The following is a 23,354-nucleotide window of genomic DNA, read 5'->3' as shown; positions in this document are numbered from 1 at the left end:
AAATTGATTTTGGGTCTTGGGATTTCTTTTTCATGCCAAATGGATGATTATCGTGCCTGGTTTATCATAGTCCAAGCAAAAAGAATACAATGGCAACACAATTAATTGTTAACACTGAGAAAGTTCTTGATCACTTGATGATATGTTTAAGGAATTTTTTTTTAATGTCCCTATACTACATCAGATGATTTGTTTTAAATAAGATCTTTGACTATTTCAGCAGTTGAAAAATGAAGAATATTAATCTGTTAAATGAACAACTCAAAGCACATTTATAAACTCTCTTGATTTAAACATAAATTTTAATTTTAAAGTCATGTTCCTTTTTTTTTCTTTTTCCTTTTCTTTCTTAATTTCTTTTTTTTTTTTTGAAATGCTCCGTATAGAAAAGGTACTTTGCTGTGCTGCACAGTATTAGTATAAGAGACATAAGTTGAGGGGAAATCTTTGAAGGAAATCCTATAATTTTCCTTATGGTACAGTATAATTTTTATAAATTTCTCATAATAAGAGTTTTTTTTTAAAATAGAAGTGTAGTAAAAGATAATCTTATTAATTTGTATTTTATGTATAAAAATTTTATACTCTAGCTTCACTTTTTTTTCAGAATTATGCCTTGGGTCAGACTCTAAAAATAAATGTATCTGCTTCATGTTAAATTATACTCTTAGGTGAATAGTGTTTTTTCAATTTCCTAATGCATTTTAATGGGTCAATTTTATTTGATGTTTCTAATTTGACTTTTTGTTCAGATTGTCTATCACATTGATAGGAATTGAGTTGTGCTATCTCTTTGTAATAATGAAAATATCTCATGTACTTTTTATATGTTTAATGATAGGACAGAAGAACATATATTTGTGAAAAAACACAGTAGGCTTCTCTACCTTATAGTCCTCATTTCACTAGTTGATAAGCTAAAGGACTCAGGATAGATTGCCTATAAGAAGTGAGTAAATTCTGGAAGCTAGAAAGAAAAGGAGGAAGTAGAGCAATTGTGTACATGGTAAATGCTGAAATTATTGAAGTTCTTTAAAATGTCATGGCAACATTTTAAATTGTACTTTGGACTAAATAATATACCTTTTTGGTAAAAACTAAAGAAAAATATATTACAGTTAGAAATATTAATGAATTACAATTTGTAAACAGTTTACTTTAATCTTTGCATTTCCTTTTCCTAGAATGTGAAAATAGTATCATTAAAACTACCACATTTTGAAGTTTTCTTTTATGATCATGCTCAGGTTTTGAAAGTATATGTACATTTGGATCCTACAGTGTTTATATACTGAAGTTAATATTTTTGCTTTCCTCACAGGAGAAGCTAACCTTCCTTCATACGTTATATCAGCACTTGGTAGCAGGCTGTGTGCTTATAAAACAACCAGAAGGCATGCTGGATAAATTCTCTTGGTCTGAGCTTTGTGCAGTCTTGCAGGAGAATGTTGATGCCCTGATCTTAGACCTCAACAGGGCTAATGAGAAGGTAACTGTCCTCAGGCACCAGATACCTCTATTAAATTCAGTGACATTTGTCCACATCACAGTATCATTAAGAAAGGCTGACATTCATCTTATTTCAAAAAGAATTTGGATGTTAATAATTCAATACCATTAATTATGGCTTGTCTACAACTCAGTTTGATGCCATTGCTGTGGGCATGTAAATGTGACTGAAGTCTGTATGAAGTCTCTAAGCTCCATTTTTTGTGCAGGACATGCTAATACTACTAGCCAGTATTAGCCACAGGGACCTAATTAAAAGAAAATAAATTAATCTTACTGATGAAGCAATTCAAAGGACTTAGTCATTTACTCTAATAAACCAACACTTTATCTTAGCATAAAACAGAAGCAAACTATAGTTATCCGAAAATATAATCTTAAAAAACTGACTTAATGAAAGTGAGGTAGTATTATTTTAAGAATAAATTAAAAATAATTATATGCTTATAACATGTTTTCTAAAAGGTAATGATACACTTAATTATAAAATCATTAACTCATAATATAGTAAATATTTTTGAGGGGTTAGAACAGTAGTAGACTTATATAGTTACTTTACTGTTTCATAAGACTTAAACTTTTAGTCTTTCCAAAGGAAACACATTCAAAATCCCTCTTTAGATTATAATAAATTAAACTGGCTTAGCAGACATGTTGCTGTAAAGATATTGGTTCATTTTCTGGCTCTATTGAATTAGCTGGTCAGAACTATGTTCATGTGGTCTAGGAGAAGGATTCCAGATCTTGGCTGCACTGACATTTGCTCTTGAGGGATAGGAAGAGAAAAATGGTTCCATAAGTTTCTCATCTGTTGGAGACATGAAACAATTTCTTGGCCCAACTTCAGGAGTTCCTTACTATTGATAATTTTGGCTCTGATGCTATTAGTAGGATCACTAGAATGTTCTAGGAAGGATGAAAGTGGGAAAGGTTAGGGACAGCATAAATGATCTTAAGATTTTGAATGTATTTAAAACTGTTTTCTGTTTGATCAGAATTTTTTTAATGATACTAATGATTAACTATTAGAATCATATTTAAACCTACTGTGATTTTATAGATTTTTTTTGATGAACTTCAGTCATTATTATTATTATTTTCAAATTTTATAAGTTGATGAAAAATGAATATGTGAAAAGGGCCTTTCCTCAACTTTTCTTATATGTATACTCAAACCAATATGAAACATTTTATTTTATTGTACACATTTTATGCAGATTTGGAGAGCTTTTCTCAAGTGGAGATTTTTGCTTTAAGGGGAATTGTATAGTTTCTAACTTAATTTTTTGCTGATAGTATTTACTGAATATTTTTGTTTAAATATATATTAAATTTAACAGCTTATTTGGAGAAAAAAGAAATGATAATATTTATAGTAAAACCTGGTGTTTATACTGAACTAAATGTTTCAATTTTCAGGTGAAGTTTAATTACAGAATATACTTATCTTAGTTTTTTAATGTTTTAATTTTGTTTGTTTTTAGGCTTTTTAAAAATATCATTTAGGTAGAAAATGAAATTGAGAAAAAAGCTTATTGTGAATTGGAAAAGATGATTTGACCTTAGTTCTTTTGTTTACCATATAACCATCTAGATAACTCATCTAGAATATATTTGTAAAAACAAGTCTGATACTCTGAGAGAGCTTCAGCAGACCCAGGAAGACACTTTTAATAAAGTGGCAGAACAGATTAAAGCACAGGAGAGCTCTTGGCAGAAACAAAAGAAGGATTTGGAGCAGCAGTATACTGAAGTCCTCCGAGAGGTTCAGATGAAGGCACAGGTATGCTACCAGAGCGCTGAAAAATGTTTGTATTTTTTTCTCCATATCCTGCATCCTATTTTGGAATCATAATAGAATTCTAATAAAATTAAAACTAGTTTTAAGAATTACATACAGATACACACACATATAAATACACACACATATACATACAGACATATATATATATTTTAATTCTTAATTGTGGTTTTCTTTAGGAAATGAAAAGCTATCTGGTTAATATATTCCAAATATATGTTCCTTAATCCTGAAATATTTCATCATTAAATTTTTGTGAGCTTAAAAGTATAAAATAAAATATCAGAATTATTCTAAAATTTCTCATAGTTGTGGTCATAGTAAATTTTTTCAGGGTTGATTCCATTTGTGAAGAGCATAACAGTTTGCTGCCATTTTAATTTATTTTAAGCTAAAATTTGGTTTATGATTTCTGTGCTTCAGTAGCTCCTTTATTGGCATTATGTAAGAAATATTTTATTCATTTTTAAGTCCTGTACTAAAATAATTGACTTGGAAATATTTTTTATTTTTATTTTTATTTGAATTGAAGTGTGCAGAACTCAACTTGATGTTGATTATACCATACTTTTCCATGTATAAATTGAATATTTAAGAAATTGCTATTTTAGGACCCTTCATAATCAAGATTATTATAATGACAATGCAAACTTTTTCATATTTGACTCAATAGACTCACACATTTAACTTGATTATAAAGGTACTATAGTCAGAAGTAAAGATATTGTCTGTTTTTTTCTGTGAGTCAGTACTTGTTTTCTTTATAGATAATGACAATGGACCATAGACACTTGGTAAGAGTATTGCCTCTCGTAAGGACCAGATTTGGAAGCTTATCATAATGTGTGATGGTCTTGTTTTATTTTGGCATTGGAACTTTTCTCTGCCCTCTGGACAACTGCTTAACCTCTTTGGCCTTGTTTGGCTTATTTATAAAATCTGAGAATTGGACTAGATGACTTTTGGGAGCAAGAGTCTAATCCTTCTGATTCCATACAAGTTAGGTTACTTTTTCTCTAAAAGGCCATGAAACTATCCTCAAGAGATGTTTTGGGGGACTAGAGGTTGGAGTGATTGAAATCACTTCTTGGTCACTTATTTAAAAAAATCTCTATATGCCTGATTCTGAAGTTTGGCTAGCAGATTATAATGGGCAATTTGGTCTGACCAAGGAAATTTCCTTCTGTCTAGTGCTGAATTTTGTTCACTGTTGAAATGTCATACTTACTTCATTCTAATATTAAACTTAAATTAGCAGGAGAATTGAGATGTCAGACCTAGCCCATAATCATTTTTAAGGTCGCTTCCAATTCTTAATTGTGTAATAATGTATCAGGGTGCCAAAACCAATTTACCAACTAGTGAAATCGAAAAATGTTAATTAGACTTAACATTTCTCAGTGCTGGCAAGCAAATTTTATTAATCATGTATATGCAAACATAAGTTTCTATTTTCTATTAAACAAGACAAACTTTAATCCCACTGGCAATGAACTATCAACTTGGTGGTTCTTAAGGCTTCCCAGTAAGTATATCTTATACTGGTACTCGGTGACAAAGATTCCTCTTTTCACAGCCATGGGTCATGTGTATCTTTCCATCTCATTTTAGTCAACTGCTACTGCCTCAAGAAAATATTTGAGTTTCTGCAAATGGGCAATGGGTATTAGCTTGTTGTACTCAAATTCTGATTTTGGTCAGGGACCTAATTTTTTTTTAATCAATTAATTTGATTTGTGCCTAATAACTAATGATAAGATTCTTTTCTAAATTTTGCCATGTGAAGATTCCAGTTTTATACATCATGTATATATTATTATACAGGTATATTTTCAAATATTATTTTTATTAGTTTTATGTGAACATACTCATGTTTACAAATATAAACTAAATATTTTAGTAGAAAACAAAGTTATAAGAAACAATTATCCAAACATCTTATCACAAGTTAATGGTCTAATGTCAAGGAAATAAACAGTTTCATTACAGGTACTATTATCCTGATTATCCAGGTAGGAGGTAGATAAGTTAGCATTTAATTTTACATCACTAGACCTGAGAAAGTAATTTCTAGTTCTAGATGATCTCAGATTGAAGGTTTCCTCACCTATATTCGAGGCTTCACCTATTCTGACCCATGTAAAAAAACATCTCAGAGTTTTTTAGACGGAAAGTCTAGACATGGTATGCTTATATCTTTATGATTTTAAAAGAGGAAGAGTAATACATGGGAGAAGGGGGAAGAGGAAACATGGTTAGGGAAAATAATTTCACATAATCCAGGTATACGAGTAAAAATGTATCAAAACATGAAAAAGAAATGGGGGAAATGGTTGACACTCTCATCTGCATTTGTTAGAGGAGGGAAAAATATGTATGCATAGTTGACTAAAGGAATGTGTTTAATTCAACAAGTAAAGAGAAGGGAATTAGAGGGATGGTGGGCTAAGGAAAAAATTAGTCCTTAGGGAAAACAAACTAACTAAACTTACTGTTCTGTGATGAAATATTTCTAGCTCTTTCTGAGATGACAAATAATGAGGACTTAAGGGAATGTGTACCAGTTAGGGAATGGCCAAACAAGTTATGGTATATAAATATGATGGAATACTAGTGTGGCATAAAAAATGATGAAATGGATAATTTTTAAAAAATTTTAATAGCCTTTTATTTACAGGTTATATGTATGGGTAACTTTACAGCATTGACAATTGCCAAACCTCTTGTTCAAATTTTTCCCCTCCTTTCCCCCCATCCTCTTCCCCAGATTGCGAGGATGACCAGTAGATGTTAAATATATTAAAGTATAAATTAGATACACAATAAGTATACATGACCAAACCATCATTTTGCTGTACAAAAAGAATCATATTCTGAAATATTGTACAATTAGCCTGTGAAGAAAATAAAAAATGCAGGTGGGCAAAAGTGTAGGGAATTGGGAATTCTATGTAATGGTTCTTAGTCATCTCCCAGAGTTCTTTCGCTGTGCATAGCTGGTTCAATTCATTACTGCTCCATTGGAACTGGTTTGGTTCATCTCATTGCTGAGGATGGCCAGGTCCATCAGAATTGATCATCATATAGTATTGTTGTTGAAGTATATAATGATCTCCAGGCCCTGCCCGTTTCACTTAGCATCAGTTTTTGTAAGTCTTTCCAGGCCTTTCTGAAATCATCCTGTTGGTCATTTCTGACCGAACAATAATATTCCATAATATTTATATATCACAATTTATTCAGCCATTCTCCAATTGATGGGGATCCACTGTGTTTCCAGTTTCTGGCCACTGCAAACAGGGCTGCCACAAACATTTTGGCACATACAGGTCCCTTTCCCTTCTTTAAGATCTCTTTGGGATATAAACCTAGTAGTAACACTGCTAGATCAAAAGGTATGCACAGATTGATAACTTTTTGAGCATAGTTCCAAATTGCTCTCCAGAATGGTTGGATCCATTCACAGTTCTACCAACAATGCATTCATGTCCCATTTTTCCCACATCCCCTCCAGCATTCCACATTATCTTTCCCTGTCATTCTAGCCAGTCTGACAGGTGTGTAGTGGTATATCAGAGTTGTCTTAATTTGCATGAAATGGATAATTTCAGAGAAACATGAGAAGAACCTATGAACCAAGAGGACAATTTATACAGCAATATCATCATCATCATTGTTACTAACGTCAATATTGTTACACAAATAACTCCTAAAGACTTAGGAATTCTGACCAGTGTAATCACCAACTACAGTTACCAAGGACAAATAATGAAATATGCTGTTTACCTTCTGAGGGATAGGTAAAGAATCAGAATACAGGAAGCATCACATAGGTATTTATGTATGAGTATGCATGTATATATATACATGACCATAAATATGTATTTTGCCACATGTAGAGATGCTACCCATATATACATATTAAGACATACATATACCACATATTACCACATCTTTCAGTGTATATTCTATATAAATGTATTTAAACACATACATACCTATGTATATAGGTGCATATACATGTAGTTGTGTATATGTGTATATTCATGTGTACTACAGATATATACATATATATGCAATAAAGATACAAATGTACATTCCCATGAATGAATGATTGTGGTCATGATAATAATAATTATTATTAATAATAATTAACATTTACATAGCACATAATGTGCTATATGTTTTATTATTATTGATGCATTTGATCTTCACAGTAATCCTGGAATATAGATATTATTCCCATTTTCCAGATGAGGAAACTGAGGCAAACAAGGGATTAAGTGACTTGTTAAGGAGGATATAGTTAAGTTTCTAAGGCTGGATTTAAACTCAAGACTTAGTAGTTCCAGGTGACTGTGTCACCTAGCTGAATGTTGCAAGAAAGGTTAATAAATTGACAGCTGATAAAGAAGATGCTATGGATTTTGAAGATATAATGGAACCATAGTAAGATATTCCTGAATGGTTTGAAAGAAAAATAAGAATTGTGAAAGTAAAATTTGTGTCCTGCATACAATAAATAATTAGTAGGATAGAAAGATTTCAGTAATAGAACAAAGTTTGTGGTATCAGGTTTCATCAAAAGAGAGAACTGATTGTCCTTCTGTTTATTTCCATTCCCAATCTAGAAGAATAGAAACCAAAAAAAAAAAAATTACATTAAAGGAAAACATAAATTTGCATTTAAACAAAGCTTACTGATCTCAGAGATACAAATCACAGAGACAACTTGGTGATTCCTTGTCTCCTAGAAGAATACAGTAAGTTAGAAAACTTGAACATCAACTTCCTTTTCAGGCTTATTATGATATTTCTCATACTGTACTTTGTGTTTTAGCAAGACCTGCTATCTTGCTATTTCTCACATATAGCATTTCATTTCTCTTTTCTGTTTTGTCTCTTACATTTCAGAAGTCTTACCTATCACTAGTATAAATAATCTAATAGTAATTAATCTTTATTATTATTAGCTAATAGGTTATTTTTATTAATCCACTAAACTGGAGGAATGAAATTTCTTTTTTTTTTTTTTAAACTTCAGTTTGTTTTACAAATTGTTTATGAGAAGACAGCGTTTTAAAGGAATTTCTTTTTGAGGACAACTTGTATGGAAATCTTGTTCTTGATAATTTACTGAAACTTTTTCCTATTAAGATTACCCCTTTGAAGATCAGTAGTGGAGAGTATAGATTTTAGTTCATTTCAATTCAGTAAAAATTTTTAAATTGCTTACTGTGTTGTCAGGATTTGTGCTACAGTTATTGAGATCAATGCAAGTAATTCCTTCCCCCAGACAGATTACATTCTACTTTGCATGGTATAATTATGTGTGATCTAAGACAAATTGACAATGAGTAATAATAATTAAAAGGATCTTGTTATCTTTCATGTAAGACCCAGCATCTAGCCTAAGCCTTGGTAAGATTGGAGCAGTAATTGTAATTATGTTGTAATAAAAATGGTACTTAATTTAGAATCAAAAGACCTGTGATCAAGATTCTCTTCCTCTTATTAGCTGTACTTTAGATAAATCACTTGGCCTTTCTGATCACCATGCCATCTCGAATATCATATTCTAAGCCCTTTGATTCTTTAATATAAAAGCTGCTAAATCTTGTGTTATCTTGACTGTGGCTCCTCAATACTCACATTGTTTCTGTCTACTTGCAATATTTTCTCCTTGTCCTGGAAATCTGGAGTTTGTAATATTCCTGGAAATTTTCATTGTGGGATCTCTTTCAGAAGATAATAATCAGTGAATTATTCTAATTTGTATTTTGCACTTTGGTTCTAGAATATCAAGGCAGTTTTCCTTAGACAGTTTTTCCCCAAGTATCTTTAACATGTGTACTTTTATTTGAATTGGTCTTAAGTCATTGTACAGGTAAAGCCTCTCCCTTCCCCCAAGTACTGACACCAATCTCAAAACTCACAGGGAGATGTTGGGGGCAGGGAGGGAATTTATGGAACTATTTTTTATAGCTGTGACTTTTTTTTTTTTAAGGAACAAGTATTAATGTAGAATATGCAAAAAGTTTTTTTTTTTTTTAAGGATTACATAATTTACAGTGAAAGCAGTATTAATACCTTTCCTCCTCCTCTCCTCCCCATTTGCATTTTTGTTGAATAACTTCTTTGCTCTATTGGTAGATTGGTTGATAGAAGCAAGTAACTCTGTATAATAGTGCATTATATAATATTGGGAATGATGTATTAAAACAAAACAAACAAAACAAATGTGCAATCAGAGTCCTTGAGATGCATTGTAGAGTTTTGGAGATATTTGCCTCCCATGTAGTTTGACTGTTCATTGTTGGAATCTTTACAAACTGTTAACTCATTAGAGTTGATAGATTATTGATCTGATCTTACAAGAAGATGTTTGGGCCTAGAACCTGAAACAAGGTATTAAGTAGAACTAATTAATACACTGCTTGTGTTCACACCTTTACTCATTGGAGTTCACAAGTATGTGAGATTCATAAAGTAAACTTTGTAACTTTGTGAATTCACACCTCCCTTGAAGCTCTTAGGGCCAGAGAGCACTATGGGAGAAAACCCATAATCCCATTCTCTTGTATCTCACAATTCCTCTCTCTTGTATAAAAGAAACAGACAGAGACTCTTGGACAGATTTCACCGGAATTACATGAAGAGTGGAGCTGGCTGGAGGCTGAAGAAAGCAGAGGCAGAGGCTGAAGGACAAACCTTTGGATTTGGAGACATTCGGAGGGAGCTCTTGGAACCAAGCAGAGAGATAAGAATCTAGCTATCTGGGCCCAAGGAAAGAGAGAAGACTTGGAAGGAGAAATAAACATTTGTATTTTTACCAGCTGGCTGCATTTGGGGTAATTATTGATCTGAACTGATACTAAGGCTGCCTCCAGAAAATCTCCTCGAGAAACCTTCTCTTGCAGAGAGAACTATTATATTAAAAGGAAGAAAAAGAACTCCACAGTTCATTACCTTCATCATTCCAATTTTTAAATCCTGAGTCAAGTGCCCAAAACAAATCAAAACAACTGAGACAAAAAAAATAAAACAAAACCCAAAAAGAACAAAGCCACACCGATCTCATTTCTTTTGCACAGTCATCATGCAACACTTTAAAAAAAATCCTAAAAACCACAAACAGTCCATTTAGAAGCATTTGTGGTAGACAGTGGTGGGCCCAGATTCATTATAGTCCTGCCTGTTGCTGCACATGTGCTGGAAGATGGATCCTTCAATTTAGAGTATGTGTGCTCCGGTCAGACAGTGGTTTTATCTTTGTGCTGGGGGCTAGGATGTAATCTTCCTTGGCACCCTGACAGCAGTGCCTAGGTCATGGTGGTACCCCCAAGCAATATGGTTTTGGCATTTAGATCCTTACGAGATCAACATCACACTTCATGATTGAGTTGAAGATAGTTTCATGGATTCCACCAGATCTCCTCCCCCTTCTTCCCCTCAAGAATTGTTAGAAATATAAGAATAGTTGGAAAAGAGGTTCTGGGCAGTGGAAACTCTCATGGCCAGTATCTGATAACCTCCCTCCAGGGAGCTTTCCAGCTTTTCTCTGGAAAAGCTTCTCTGATTCTGTACCCTCTGTCAATCACATCATGGCCAGCCGGACCCAAAGGGAGGATGGGTTGGGGAAAGGCCTAACTCTGATAGATGGACACAAGATGGGCCAAGTTCATCACACTCCAATGGCATTCAGGGAGGGCTCAGTCCCTCAGATATAACTGAATCACCTTTTCTCTCTTGGCTCTCAGGGGAGTTGCCACCCAAGCTCATTGTAGATCCGGCATCATGCCGGATCTTTTTCACGTCATCCCAAGTAGTGACAATATCACATTCAGTGAGATACTTTAGAGGGATTCAGCAGAAAACCTCTCTTGCTTTGGGCCTCATCCTGTTGTTTTCTGACCCCTGCCCTCTCTGACCATCACACCTTGATGTCTGGTTATCCCAGAAATGGAAGGGAAGATAGCCTGAGGGGCATTATGTCTTGCAAAGCCATTTTGCACATCCCAGAGCCATTGTTCATGAGCAGCAATATCATCATCTGTGGTGAATTTAGGAGGGGAAAATTTACAACCTTAAGAGAGAGATGAGGTGGTGCAGGAGATAAGTGTGTGCGCAGGGGAGGAGATCTCAGCTTCACCATTTCTTGAAACATGATGTCTGGGCTTTTTTTTTTGATCCTGGTGTTCAAGATAGACCAAAATATTTAAACTATCTCTTTTAGATCTATTTTCTAGGTCAGTTGTTTTTCCAATGAAAATATTTCACATTAATTTCTGTTTTTTAATTTTTTCTTTTTGTTTTGTGATTTCCCATAAAGTCATTAGTTTGATTTCCCAAATCTAATTTTTAAGCAATTATTTTCTTTAGTAAGCTTTTGTACCTCTTTTACCATTTGTCTAATTTTACTTTTAAAGGAGTCATTTTCTTCAGTGGATTTTTCCCCCCAAACTTGCCTCATTCTGCTTTTTTAAGGCATTCTTCTCTTCATTGGTTTTTTGTTCTTTGGGCCAGTTTTTTTCTTTTCCTAAGTTTTTACTTGTTTTTCATTATTTTCTTGTACTATACTCATCTCTCTTTCCAATTTTTCCTCTTTTTACTTGATTTTCAAAATCCTTTTTGAGTTCTTCCATGGCTTGAGACCAATTCATCCTTTTCTTGGAGGCTTTGGATGTATAAGAGCTTTGACTTTGTTATCTTCTGAGTGTATGTTTTGATTTTCCTTGTCACCACAGCAACTTTCTATGATCAGAATTTTTTGTTTTGTTCATTTTGTCAGCCTGTTACTTTACTTTTAATTCTTTCTTAAAGTAGGGCACTGCTTCTTTGGTGGAAGGAAGATGCCCTGTACAAAAAAGACAGGGAGAAACAATTTTCCTGCCCAGGACAATTTGAAAGGTCAGTAGGAAAGGTCTATTGCAACAGGGTAAGGATGGAGAACTAGGTGCAAGATGTGGCAGTACAGCTCAGAGGCCAAAAGAGTAGTTATCACACTTTCCTTAGGTCATACTACTTTAGAAGAACTTAAAAATTAAAGATCCCTAGATCTGGTCTGTGAGTTACCAGAGTCTTTTATGCCCTGGAACTGTGACAATGAGGGTCTCTGCTGCACTGGCCATGAGCTCTAGTGCTAGTACTCTTCTTCAACCCAGAACTGTTGCCCAGGACTGCAATCGGGATCTGAGAATGGGCAAAGTAACAGAATCCTGCCTCAGTTCTAGCAAAGAGATCTCTGTAATCTCTTTTTGGACAGTTGTTTGACCCCCTTATTGTCTGTGGGCTTAGAGCTTCAGAAACCTCTGCTGCTGCTCCTGCTACTGATTAAGTGGTTCCCAAGGATTGCTCCTGGCTTGCTGGCATGACCTGTGCTTCACTCTTACCCAGGTGCAACAAACCTTTTCTGCCAACGTAAGTAGTCTTGGGCATCTGTGGGCTGAAAGATCTGGAAACCACCATTGCTGCCACTGATTCAGTTGCCCCAGACCTATTCCTGGTTTGCTGGACTTGGAGCTGTACTGCCACATCTTGCACCTAGTTCTCCATCCTTACCCTGTTGCAATAGACCTTTCCTACTGACCTTTCAAATTGTCCTGGGCAGGAAAATTGTTTCTCCCTGTCTTTTTTCTGGGTTCCAACACTCTGAAATTTGTTTGGAGTCATTATTTAAAGATTAATTCGGGGGAGAGCTCAGGTGAATCCTTGCCTTTACTCTATTATTTTGGCTCTGCTTCCCTCAACTTCCCATTTTTCTTTGGGGTTTTGCCCATAGATGTTTTGACATTATTGCTCTCTTCTGCATTAGTGTCTTGGTATTCCCTGTCATCTAATCCTTTCTGTGGTTAGGTTTTCTTTGTTGCTATTTGCACTCTCCCTCTCCCTCTCCCTCTCCTTCTCTGCCTCCGTCTCTGTTTCCCTCTCCCTCTCCTTCTCCCTCCATCTCTGTCTCCCTCTCCTTCTCCTCCATCTCCCTCTCCTCCGTCTCCATATCTCTCTCCTCCGTCTCCCTCTCCATCTTCCCCTCCATCTCCGTCTCCGTCTCCCTCTCCCTATTCCTTTCCCTTTTTCTCTCTCCCTCTCCTTCTCCCTCTCTCTCTTTTTCTCCTTTTCTGCCTCCGTCTCTGTCTCCCTCTCCCTCCATCTCCCTCTCTGTCTCTCCCTCTGTCTCTGTCTCTGTCTCCCTTTCCATCTCCCTCTCCCTTTCCCTTTTTCTCTTTCCCCCTCTCTCTTTTTCTCCTTCTCTGCCTCCATCTCCATCTCCATCTCCCTCTGTGTCTCCCTCTCCCTCTTCTCCCTCCCTTTTTCTTTCTTTTTAAATTTGAGCTCTGTTCTCAGGATGGAAGGAATATTATCTCAGATTTTTTTGTGACAGTCGCTGCAGTACCCTGACCTGGTATTGCACTAGTGTCTCCATTGGGGACCTGCGTGTCTGGTACTATACTGAGGATTTGGGGTGGGAGGTGGCTGGCACTCTTGGAGACTAAGGAGTTTGGCAGCTTACATGTGCTAAGCTGGCTGGTAGAGGGTGCTGCTTGCCTGGGACTGTACCAGAGCATAAAGAGGCCTATCCTTGTAGAACTCACCAAAACACATGAAAACTGTTCATGAAACTGTAGTCCACCAATTCCCTTGGCTGTGGTAAAGCACGTGGCTTCACAACACTGGGGCTTAGGATCTCCTGCTGTTTTGTTGAGGTGGAGCTGAGAAGCTTCCTGTTCTGGACTATATCCTCCTTTTACCTAAGTGAAAGAGGGACCTCTACTACCAATCTTCTGGGCTAAGATTGTTTTGTCTCATCTTTGCACTTTGGGAGAGAAGACTTGCCATCCTGGTGGCTTTCCCGCCTCCTGCATTCCTCCACTGAAACCAAGATCCATTCGGGAGGGCCTCCAGAAAGCTAGCCTGGCCCCAGGCGAAGGAGATAGACTATGAAGGAGACAATAACGACTTTGGATTTTATTCCTGACTATTCTCATGGTGATTATTCTGTTGAGACCAAGGCTGGTCTCCAAAGGCCCTCCAGAAAGCTAGTCTGGACTATTTGTGTGGGCATCATGTTTTGAAAGACATTGATAAACTTAAGATAGTCCAGAGACTTAACACTGATGATCAGTTGAAGGAACTGGCTTGTTTTACTCTGAAAAAAAAAAAGTAGAGTGGTATGGGAGAGTTGAAGGTAAGTACAGCGATAGGAGATTATAACATCTTTATTTTTTTTAATTTAAAAATTTTAAAAAATTATTTATATAGCTTTATATTTACTACAAGATAAATGCATGGTTAATTTTTTCAGCATTGACAATTGCCAAACCTGTTGTTCCAATTTTTCCCCTTCTTCTTCCCACCCCCTCCCCACGATGGCAGGTAGACCAATACGTGTTAAATATGTTAAAGTATATGTTAAATACAATATATGAATACATATCCATACAGTTATTTTGCTTCACAAGAAGAATCTGACTTTGAAATAGTGTACAATTAACTTGTGAAGGAAATCAAAAATACAAGCAGACAAAAACAGAGGGATTGGAAATGCTATGTAGTGGTTCACACTCATTTCCTTGAGTTTTTTCGCTGGGTATAGCTGGTTCTATTCATTATTGAACAAATGGAACTCATTTGGTTCATCTCATTGTTCAAGAGAGCCATGTCCATAAGAATTGATCATCTTATAACATTACTGTTGAAGTATATAATGATCTCCTCCAGGTCCTGCTCATTTCACTCAGCATCAGTTCATGTAAATCTCTCCAGGCCTTTCTGAAATCATCCTGCTGGTCAGTTCTTACCGAATAATAATATTCCATAATATTCATATAACATATTTTATTTATCCATTCTTCCATTGATGGGCATCCATTCAATTTCCAGCTTCTGCTGGACTGCCACAAACATTTTTGCACATACAGGTCCCTTTCCCTTCTTTAAGATCTCTTTGGGATATAATCCCAGTAGAAACACTGCTGGACAAAGGGTAGTTGTTAGAATCATAGTGTTAACTCAACTTGAAACAAGATGATAACTCAAGGGAAATGTTAGAATCCTAGTGTTAACTCAATAGAATTAATAGAATGCTTATGTTCACACCTTTAGAGAGCTTATATAAGCAAGAAGTATTTAAGTACTCACTGGAGTTCACTAGTATGGGAGATTAACAAAGTTAATTTTGTAATTTTGTGAATTCACACCTCCCTTAATCCCTTCCTCAGAGGAGGAGTCAACCTTTTACACCCAGCATAAATAGAGCTTCAGGAGCCAGTCAGAGTTACTTTAGAACATTGCCAGGGGTTGGAGAGGACCACTCTGGGAGGAAGCCCACAAGCCCACTCTCTGAAGTAGAGTCAGATTCATTCCAACTTTCACCTTGGTGCTGGTTGGAGGCAGAAGAAAGCAGAGGGAAAGGACAACTGCAAGAGTTCTTGGAACCAAGCAGAAAGATAGGCCTCTTAAGAAAAACTAACTGGGCTATTTTGGAGGAAGCAATAAAAGATCTGAACTTTTAACACCTGGGCTGCATTTGGGGTGCATCTTAATTGAAACTAAGGCTGCCTCCAGAAAACCTCCCCAAGAAACCTGCTCCCAGTGAGAATCATTATATTTTAAAGAAGAAGAACACCACAGGTAGTACAGTTTGATAATTTTTTGAGCATAATTCCAAAGAATGGCTGGATGTATGCACAATTCCCCCAACAGTGTATCAGTGTTCCAGTTTTCCCACATCCCCTCCAACATTCCGCATTATCTTTCCCTATCATCCTAGCCAGTCTGATAGGTATGTAGTGTTATCTTAGAATTGTCATAATTTGCATTTCTCTGATTAATAATGACTTGGAGCATCTTTTCATATGGCTAGAAAGTTTCAGTTTCTTCATCTGAAAATTGCCTGTTCATATCCTTTGACTATTTATCAATTGGAGAATGGCTTGATTTCTTATAAATTAGATTTAATTCTCTATATATTTTGGAAATGAGGCCTTTATCAGAACCTTTGACTGTAAAAATGTTTTCCCAGTTTATGTTTCCCTTCTAATCTTATCTATATTTGTTTTATTTGTACAAAAGCTTTTCACTTTGATATAATCAAAATTTTCTATTTTGTGATCAATAATGATCTCTAGTTCTTCTTTGGTAACAAATTCCTTCCTCCTCCATGTGTCTGAGAGGTAAACTCTCCTATGTTCTTCTAATTTATTTATAATCTCATTCTTTATGCCTAGATCATGAACCAATTTTGACCTTATCTTGGTGTGTTGAGTGTGGGTCCATGCCTAGTTTCTGCCATACTAATTTTCAATTTTCCCAGCAGTTTTTGTCAAACAATGAATTCTTATCCCAAAAGCTGGGGTCTTTGGGTTTGTCAAACACTAGATTGTTAAGGTTATTGACTATTTTGTTTTATGAACCTAATCTATTCCACTGATCTATTTCTTAGCCAATACCAAATGGTTTTGGTGATTGCTGCTTTATAATATTTTTAGATCTGGTACAGCTAGGCCACCTTCATTTGATTTTTTTTTTTTTTCATTAGTTCCCTTGCAAGTCCTGACCTTTTGTTCTTCCAGATGAATTTTGTTGTTCTAGGTCATTAAAATAGTTTTTTTGGAGTCTGATTAGTATAGCACTAAATAAATTAGTTCAGGTAGTATTGTCATCTTTATTATATTTGCTCGGCCTATCTAAGAGCATTTAATATTTTTCCAATTGGTTAGATCTGACTTAATTTGTGTGGAAAGTTTTTTTGTAGTTTTGCTCATATAGTTCCTGACTTTCTCTTGGCAGATAGATTCCCAAATATTTTATACTATTGGCAGTTACTTTAAATGGAATTTATCTTTGTAACTCTAACTGTTGGATTTTGTTAGTGCTATATAAGAATGCTGATGATTTATGTGGGTTTATTTTGTATACTACAACTTTGCTAAAGGTGTGGATTATTTCAAATAACTTTTTTAGTAGAGTCTCTGGGGTTCTCTAAGTATACTATCATATCATCTCAAAGAGTGATAATTTGGTTTCCTCATTACTATTCTAATTCCTTTATTTCTTTCTCAATTCTTATTGCCGAAGCTAGCATTTCCAATACAATATTGAATAGTAATGGTGTTAGTGTGCAATCTTGTTTCACTCCTAATCTTATTAGGAATAGTTCCAGTTTATCCCCATTATATATGATGCTTACTGATGGTTTAAAATAGATGCTACTGATTATTTTAAGGAAAAGTCCATTTATTCCTATACTCTCAAGTATTTTTAATAGGAATGGATGTTGGATTTTATCAAATGCTTTTTCTGCATCTATTGAGATGATCATATGGTTTTTGTTAATTTGGTTATTGATATAGTCAATTATGCTAATAGTTTTCCTAATATTGAAGCAGCCCTGCATTCCTGGTATAAATCCTACTTGGTCGTGGTGTATTATCCTGGGGATGATTTTCTGTAGTCTTTTTGCTAATATCTTAGTTAAGATTTTAGCATCAATATTCATTAGGGAGATTGGTCTATAATTTTCTTTCTCTGTTTTCAATCTATCTGGTGTAGGTATCAGTACCATGTCTGTGTCATAAAAGGAATTTCATTCCCTAATTTTTCAAATAGTTCATATAACATTGGAGTTAATTGTTCTTTAAATGTTTGGTAGAATTCACATGTAAAACCATCTGGTCCTGGGGATTTTTTCTTAGGGAGTTGATTAATAGCTTGTTCTATTTCTTTTTCTAAAATGGGACTATTTAAGCAATTTACTTCCTTCTCTGTTAATCTGGGAAACCTATATTTTTGAAGGTAGTCATTCATTTCACTAAAGTTGTCAAATTCATTGGCATAAAGTTGAGCAAAATAACTTCTAATTATTGCTCTAATTTCCTCTTCATTGGTGGAAAGTTCTCCCTTTTAGTTTTTAAGACTAACAATTTGATTTTCCTCTTTCCTTTTTCTAATCAGATTTATCAAAGATTTTATGTGTTTTATTTTTTTTTTTAAAAAACTAACTCTTAGTTTTATTTATTAATTTAATAGTTTTTTTACTTTCCATTTCATCAATTTCTCCTTTTCATTTTAGAATTTCAAGTTTAGTATTTGATTGGGGATTTTTAATTTGATGTTTTTTTAGTTTTTTAAGTTGCAAGTCCAATTCATTGATCTTCTCGTTCTCTTTTATTCAAGTTAGTCTCTAAAGATATGAAATTTCCTCTTATTACTGCTTTGGCTGCATCCCACAAATTTTGGTATGTTGTCTCATTGTTGTCATTCTCTTAGGTGAAATTATTAATTGGGTAAAATATAAATTCTATAATTTGCTATTTCACCCAATCATTCTTTAGGATGAGATTATTTAGTTTTCGATTACTTTTTGTTCTATTTACTCCTAGTTTTTGGTTGAATTTAGTTTTTATTGCATCATGATCTGAAAAGAATGCATTTACTATTTCTGCCTTTCTGCATTTAATTTTGAGGTCTTTATGTCCTAATACATGGTCAATTTTTGTTGTGCTGAAAAGGAAGTGTACTCCTTTTTGTCTCTATTCAGTTTTTTCCAAAGATCTATCATACCTAACTTTTCTAATATTGTATTTACCTCTTTAACTTATTTCTTATTTGTTTTGTGGTTTGATTTATCTAATTCTGAGAGTGCAAGGTTGATATCTCCCACCTATTATAGTTTTGCTGTCTATTTCTTCTCGCAACTCTCTTAACTTCTCCTTTAGCAAGTTAGATGCTATACCACTTGGTGCATATGGTTAGTATTGATATTGCTTCATTGTCTAGGCTACCCTTTAGTAAGATACAGTTTCCTTCCTTATCTCTTTTAATTAGATCAATTTTTTGCTTTTCCTTGATCTGAGATAAGCATGGCCAGCCTTTTACCTTTACTCTATATGTATCTCCTTGCTTTAAATAGGTTTCCTGTAAACAACATATTGTAGGGTTCTGACTTTTGATCCAGTCTGCTATCCACCTCTGCTTTATAAGAGAGTTCATCCCATTCACATTTTCGGTTAAAATTAGTAATTCTGTATTTCCTGCCATCTTATAATCATTGTCTTTAAATATTTTATGTAGAGGAGGAATTGTACTTGTTCTTTTTGGCCCTAGAGAATGAAATCGAGGCAGTGGAGGAAGTTGAAAAGAGGTAAATACAAGTTACATACTAGGAAAAACCTGGTAGAAGTTAAAACTATACCAGAGTGTAATTTGTTGTCTCAAGAAATTGTGTGATCCTCTTCCCTGGAGGTCTTTAAGCAGAGATTTGTTAGGAATGAAGAGATATATTCATGAATGCATGTTTTTAGGGAGGATTAGTGCCTCTTGGGGGGGGACTTGCTGAACCTGTTTTAGGTTTACTCAACTCTTGGTATCTACCTGATTCACCCAATTCCCAATTCTTACTCCAAGAAGTTATAACAAATGTAGTGGCCAGACTCTGGTAAAACTGTCTCAGTAGTTGGGTTAAACCAGATTGGGAATAACCAAACAGGCCTTAAACCTGTTGGTGAATTATGGGGATTTCTATCCCTAGCATGTGAAAATTTCCTCTATTGAAATGTGCAGATGAGAACAATTGTCCCAGTGGCTGAGAAGGTAGCTGAAGCAGGTGTCTTGGAATGGCTTAGAACTTAAGACAGCAAACAACACTAACAGCAGCTACTGTAATCTGGGCCATCTCTGGTAATCTTGACTTTTGTCCTACAACTAGACTTCAGTGACTGAAGAAGAGAGTAAAGCTGCCAACTTTGTGCAATTCTGCCACACTTAAATTTAATTCATGCGATAGTCAATACATCACTTCATGATAATCATTGGACTTTTTTGAAAATGAAGGATGACCACATGTGTTATTGAATTTTATAAGAAAAAAATGTTAAGAAGAAAAACTGAATTACTAAAGTTTTTCAAAGAAAGAAGAGATGTGAAAATTTCTTTGCTACTGCAAGGAAATGTGTTTTCTAAGCAATGTCCTCTTAGGTAATAGTTTTTAATGATTAAAAAATTAGTGGGTTATAGTGGTAGTCAAATTAATATTGTTAAACTCATGATATCTTTATTGAATTGTTTCCCTTAAGGGCAACAAGAACTTTTCTTAAACATTTAAAATAATATTTTAAAATTTCTACATTTGCTTCAAGGAAATAATAAAGGGTAGATACAGATATTATAAGTCACTTAAAAACACTATTTTCATATTCTCACTGACCCTAACAAAGACAGCAATTATGAACTAAAAATATTGTAAATAAGTACACTATAAATCATAACAGTGTTTTGTTGTATTCATGAAGCTGCTGAGGTGCCCTTATAAAAATAAATGTCATCTCTAATGCAAAATACTTTAAAAATTATTGTATAACATGGTTGAATAGAAAGAGTTCTGATCCTAGAGTTAAAGTTTTGGGTTCTTAATAGGACTTTGTCTTTCATTTGCTATGGTTTTGAGTAAGTCATTTGGATTTAATAAGCTTCAATTAACTCATCTTAAAATAAGGTAATAATACCTGTAATACCCATGTCTCCTGAATCAAATAAAATTGCACATGTATTTTGTAAAAAATTCAATATTATTGCAAGACAGTGTTATTACAAAAATATATATTTCAGAATTTCTTTCAAAATTTCAGTTAAGTATTCATTGTTTAACCACAATAGGAAGTTGATGGAGAGAAAAACAACAAATTAGAAAATATTGCCAGGTGGAATTAATAATACTCATATTTATTAAAATACCTTATTGTTTACAAATCACTTACCTTATGACCTAGGCATTATTGTGATCCAGTATTATTGTGATCATTTTATGAAAAAAAGAAAACTAAGCACAATTTGCCCACAGTCACAGGATTGCTAATGCAGTGGGGAGAATACAACCCAGTCAACTGATATCTTTCCTGATTTGATGGTGTCTCAGTGAGAGGTAAAGGAAATGCGACAGGAAAATAGGTTTAAACTTATTATTTATATAAAACTTTTAAGGAATTAATTTAGGAATGAAAGTTTTTACTTAGACTTCTAGTACCTTTGCACTGAAATTAAAAAATATACAATTGTTAAAACAAAAACCCCACAAAACTTAATAATCATTTATAATATATGAGACAATATATGTAAAATGCTTTCTAAACCTTAAAAGTGATGTGTAAATTTTAGTTATAATTACCTCATTCTTATTTTTGTTGATGGGGTTCAGGTAGAAACAGTCCTGAAACAAGACACTATCTATTATTGTTTTGTATTTGGTGTTCTGTGGATTATTTCTCAGCTATGTGGTATATTTACTTTTTATGGTTCAATAAAAGTATTAGGTTGTAAGCTCATTCTGTGTAGTTTTACTGTCATTGTTATACTTCTGATAGCAGAGAAGATAACCCAAATGATACATACTTCATCCAATCTCCACATTTTTGATCTTATCTAAGTCTCTGTATTTTGAAAATACCCTGCATATTTAGAATAGTGACATATATTAAAATATTATTCTTTCGTTTGTATGAACCAATGTTGTTATATGTACATTTTACAGGTTATTGTGAGTAACAATTCTGTCTCTTTCCAGTACAATATATTAGTTGAGTTTTCTAAATATAGTACATTAAGATTTGCAAAATACTTGAAAATTTTCACCTTATTCTCTCTTCATAAAAGCACTGGGAAGAAGATGGTGGTGGTAGTGTCCTTATTTTTACAGTTGAAGAAACTGAGGTAGAAAAAGGCTGTGATTTGTCTAGGGTCACATAGCTAGTCTGTCAGGATTTGAACTGAAATCTTTCTGACGCCATGCAGTGTGTCAGTCCATGAAACATAGTTGAAGTTTTGATGTGCTATTCCAGGCACCAGGTCATGTTTTGCTAGATATTAAGTAGGTGGGAACTTTTAATAGCTTTCACTAAGGTTCACAGACTTCATGATTTCCTAACAGTCTACTTTGTTCACTAATTCCACATTCCTTGAGGATAACTTTTTGAAGTTTCTGATGGTTGAATTGCCATCACACACTCTTCAGTTTTCACAAATAAGTCTTCACAATTTGGCCATTCTCTTATCTATCCCTATTCTTCATCTCAAGTATGGCTGTCAGTCCCTTGACTTCTTAATTCTCTCCTAGGCCATACATCTGAATTAACCATTCAATTCTTTTCGTTTTGATTTCTCAACATTATCCTCTTCTTTTGAGTCCTTAGCCCCTTCCATCATATCACTGATTATGCCTTGTCAAGCCTCAGTCTTGGACAACTCCCACAATTATCCCTTCATTTCTACACTTGTGCTGGAAGGTGGAGAAAAATCACACAATTGTTCAGATACTACACATTTTTGATTTTCAACCTTTACTGTTCCCAGGCAATTCTGTGATAGCCCTCTCTACCAGCTCACAATCTCACTCTCCACAGCAACTCTTAGAAATCTTTTCGTCTTTCCTCAACTGTCCCATGGCTTTCCCTTTCCTCACCCTCTCAGCTGAGAAACCTGGCTCATATTTTATAGAAAAATGAAAGTTCTTTTTCTTAAATTCCATTGTGTTCCTTTATTTTCCATCTCATATTCCTTTTAAGCTCTTTGCTACTCTTGTCCTTCATCTCTGTCTCCAGTGAATTGGCAGCCTTACTTTTGTTAAGGATAAGTCTTCTACTTGCAAAACTGATCCCATTACAGCTCATCTCTCCCAATATCGGTTGGAGATTGCTGCCTCTTTCTTTATTCCCTAGTTTTCAGGCTCTTTTAACTCATTCTCCATTGCCTACAAACATGCCTTTATCTTCTTTCACCCTAAAAAATTCCTCATTTGATGCTTTCATTAGCACTATTGTCCTAATATCTCTTTTTCCCTTTATAGTTAAATTTGAATAGTCCATTACAATAGATACCTTCATGTTTCATCAATGCATTTGTAATCTTGTACAGGTTGTTTTATTCTGTTTGTTTAGTGGGGAGGTGCTGTGTTGTGGTGATGTATCTCTTGTTGATAAGGAGATACATAGTTACCTTGTAATGAAGCTTTTGACCTCTTTAAGACCTCCTCATTATGACACATCAATTAAACTTT

The 23,354-nt window shown here is 34.5% G+C and overlaps 1 protein-coding gene across 3 annotated transcripts in view; it reads left to right on the top strand.

The window, feature by feature from the left end:
- Nucleotides 1–23,354, top strand: part of CCDC171 (coiled-coil domain containing 171) — a 451,802-nt gene that overhangs the window by 165,287 nt on the left and 263,161 nt on the right. For all 3 annotated transcript variants that reach the window (XM_051987110.1, XM_051987103.1, XM_051987118.1), the window contains 2 exons: nucleotides 1,322–1,489; nucleotides 3,104–3,292. In XM_051987110.1, coding sequence (XP_051843070.1) covers nucleotides 1,322–1,489; nucleotides 3,104–3,292 — 357 coding nt within the window. The remainder of the gene's footprint in view (nucleotides 1–1,321; nucleotides 1,490–3,103; nucleotides 3,293–23,354) is intronic.

Source organism: Antechinus flavipes, chromosome 1, assembly GCF_016432865.1.
Source record: "Antechinus flavipes isolate AdamAnt ecotype Samford, QLD, Australia chromosome 1, AdamAnt_v2, whole genome shotgun sequence".
Lineage (NCBI taxonomy): Eukaryota > Metazoa > Chordata > Mammalia > Dasyuromorphia > Dasyuridae > Antechinus > Antechinus flavipes.
Note: the sequence above shows the minus strand (reverse complement) of the source record. Positions and strands in the feature narration are given on the sequence as shown.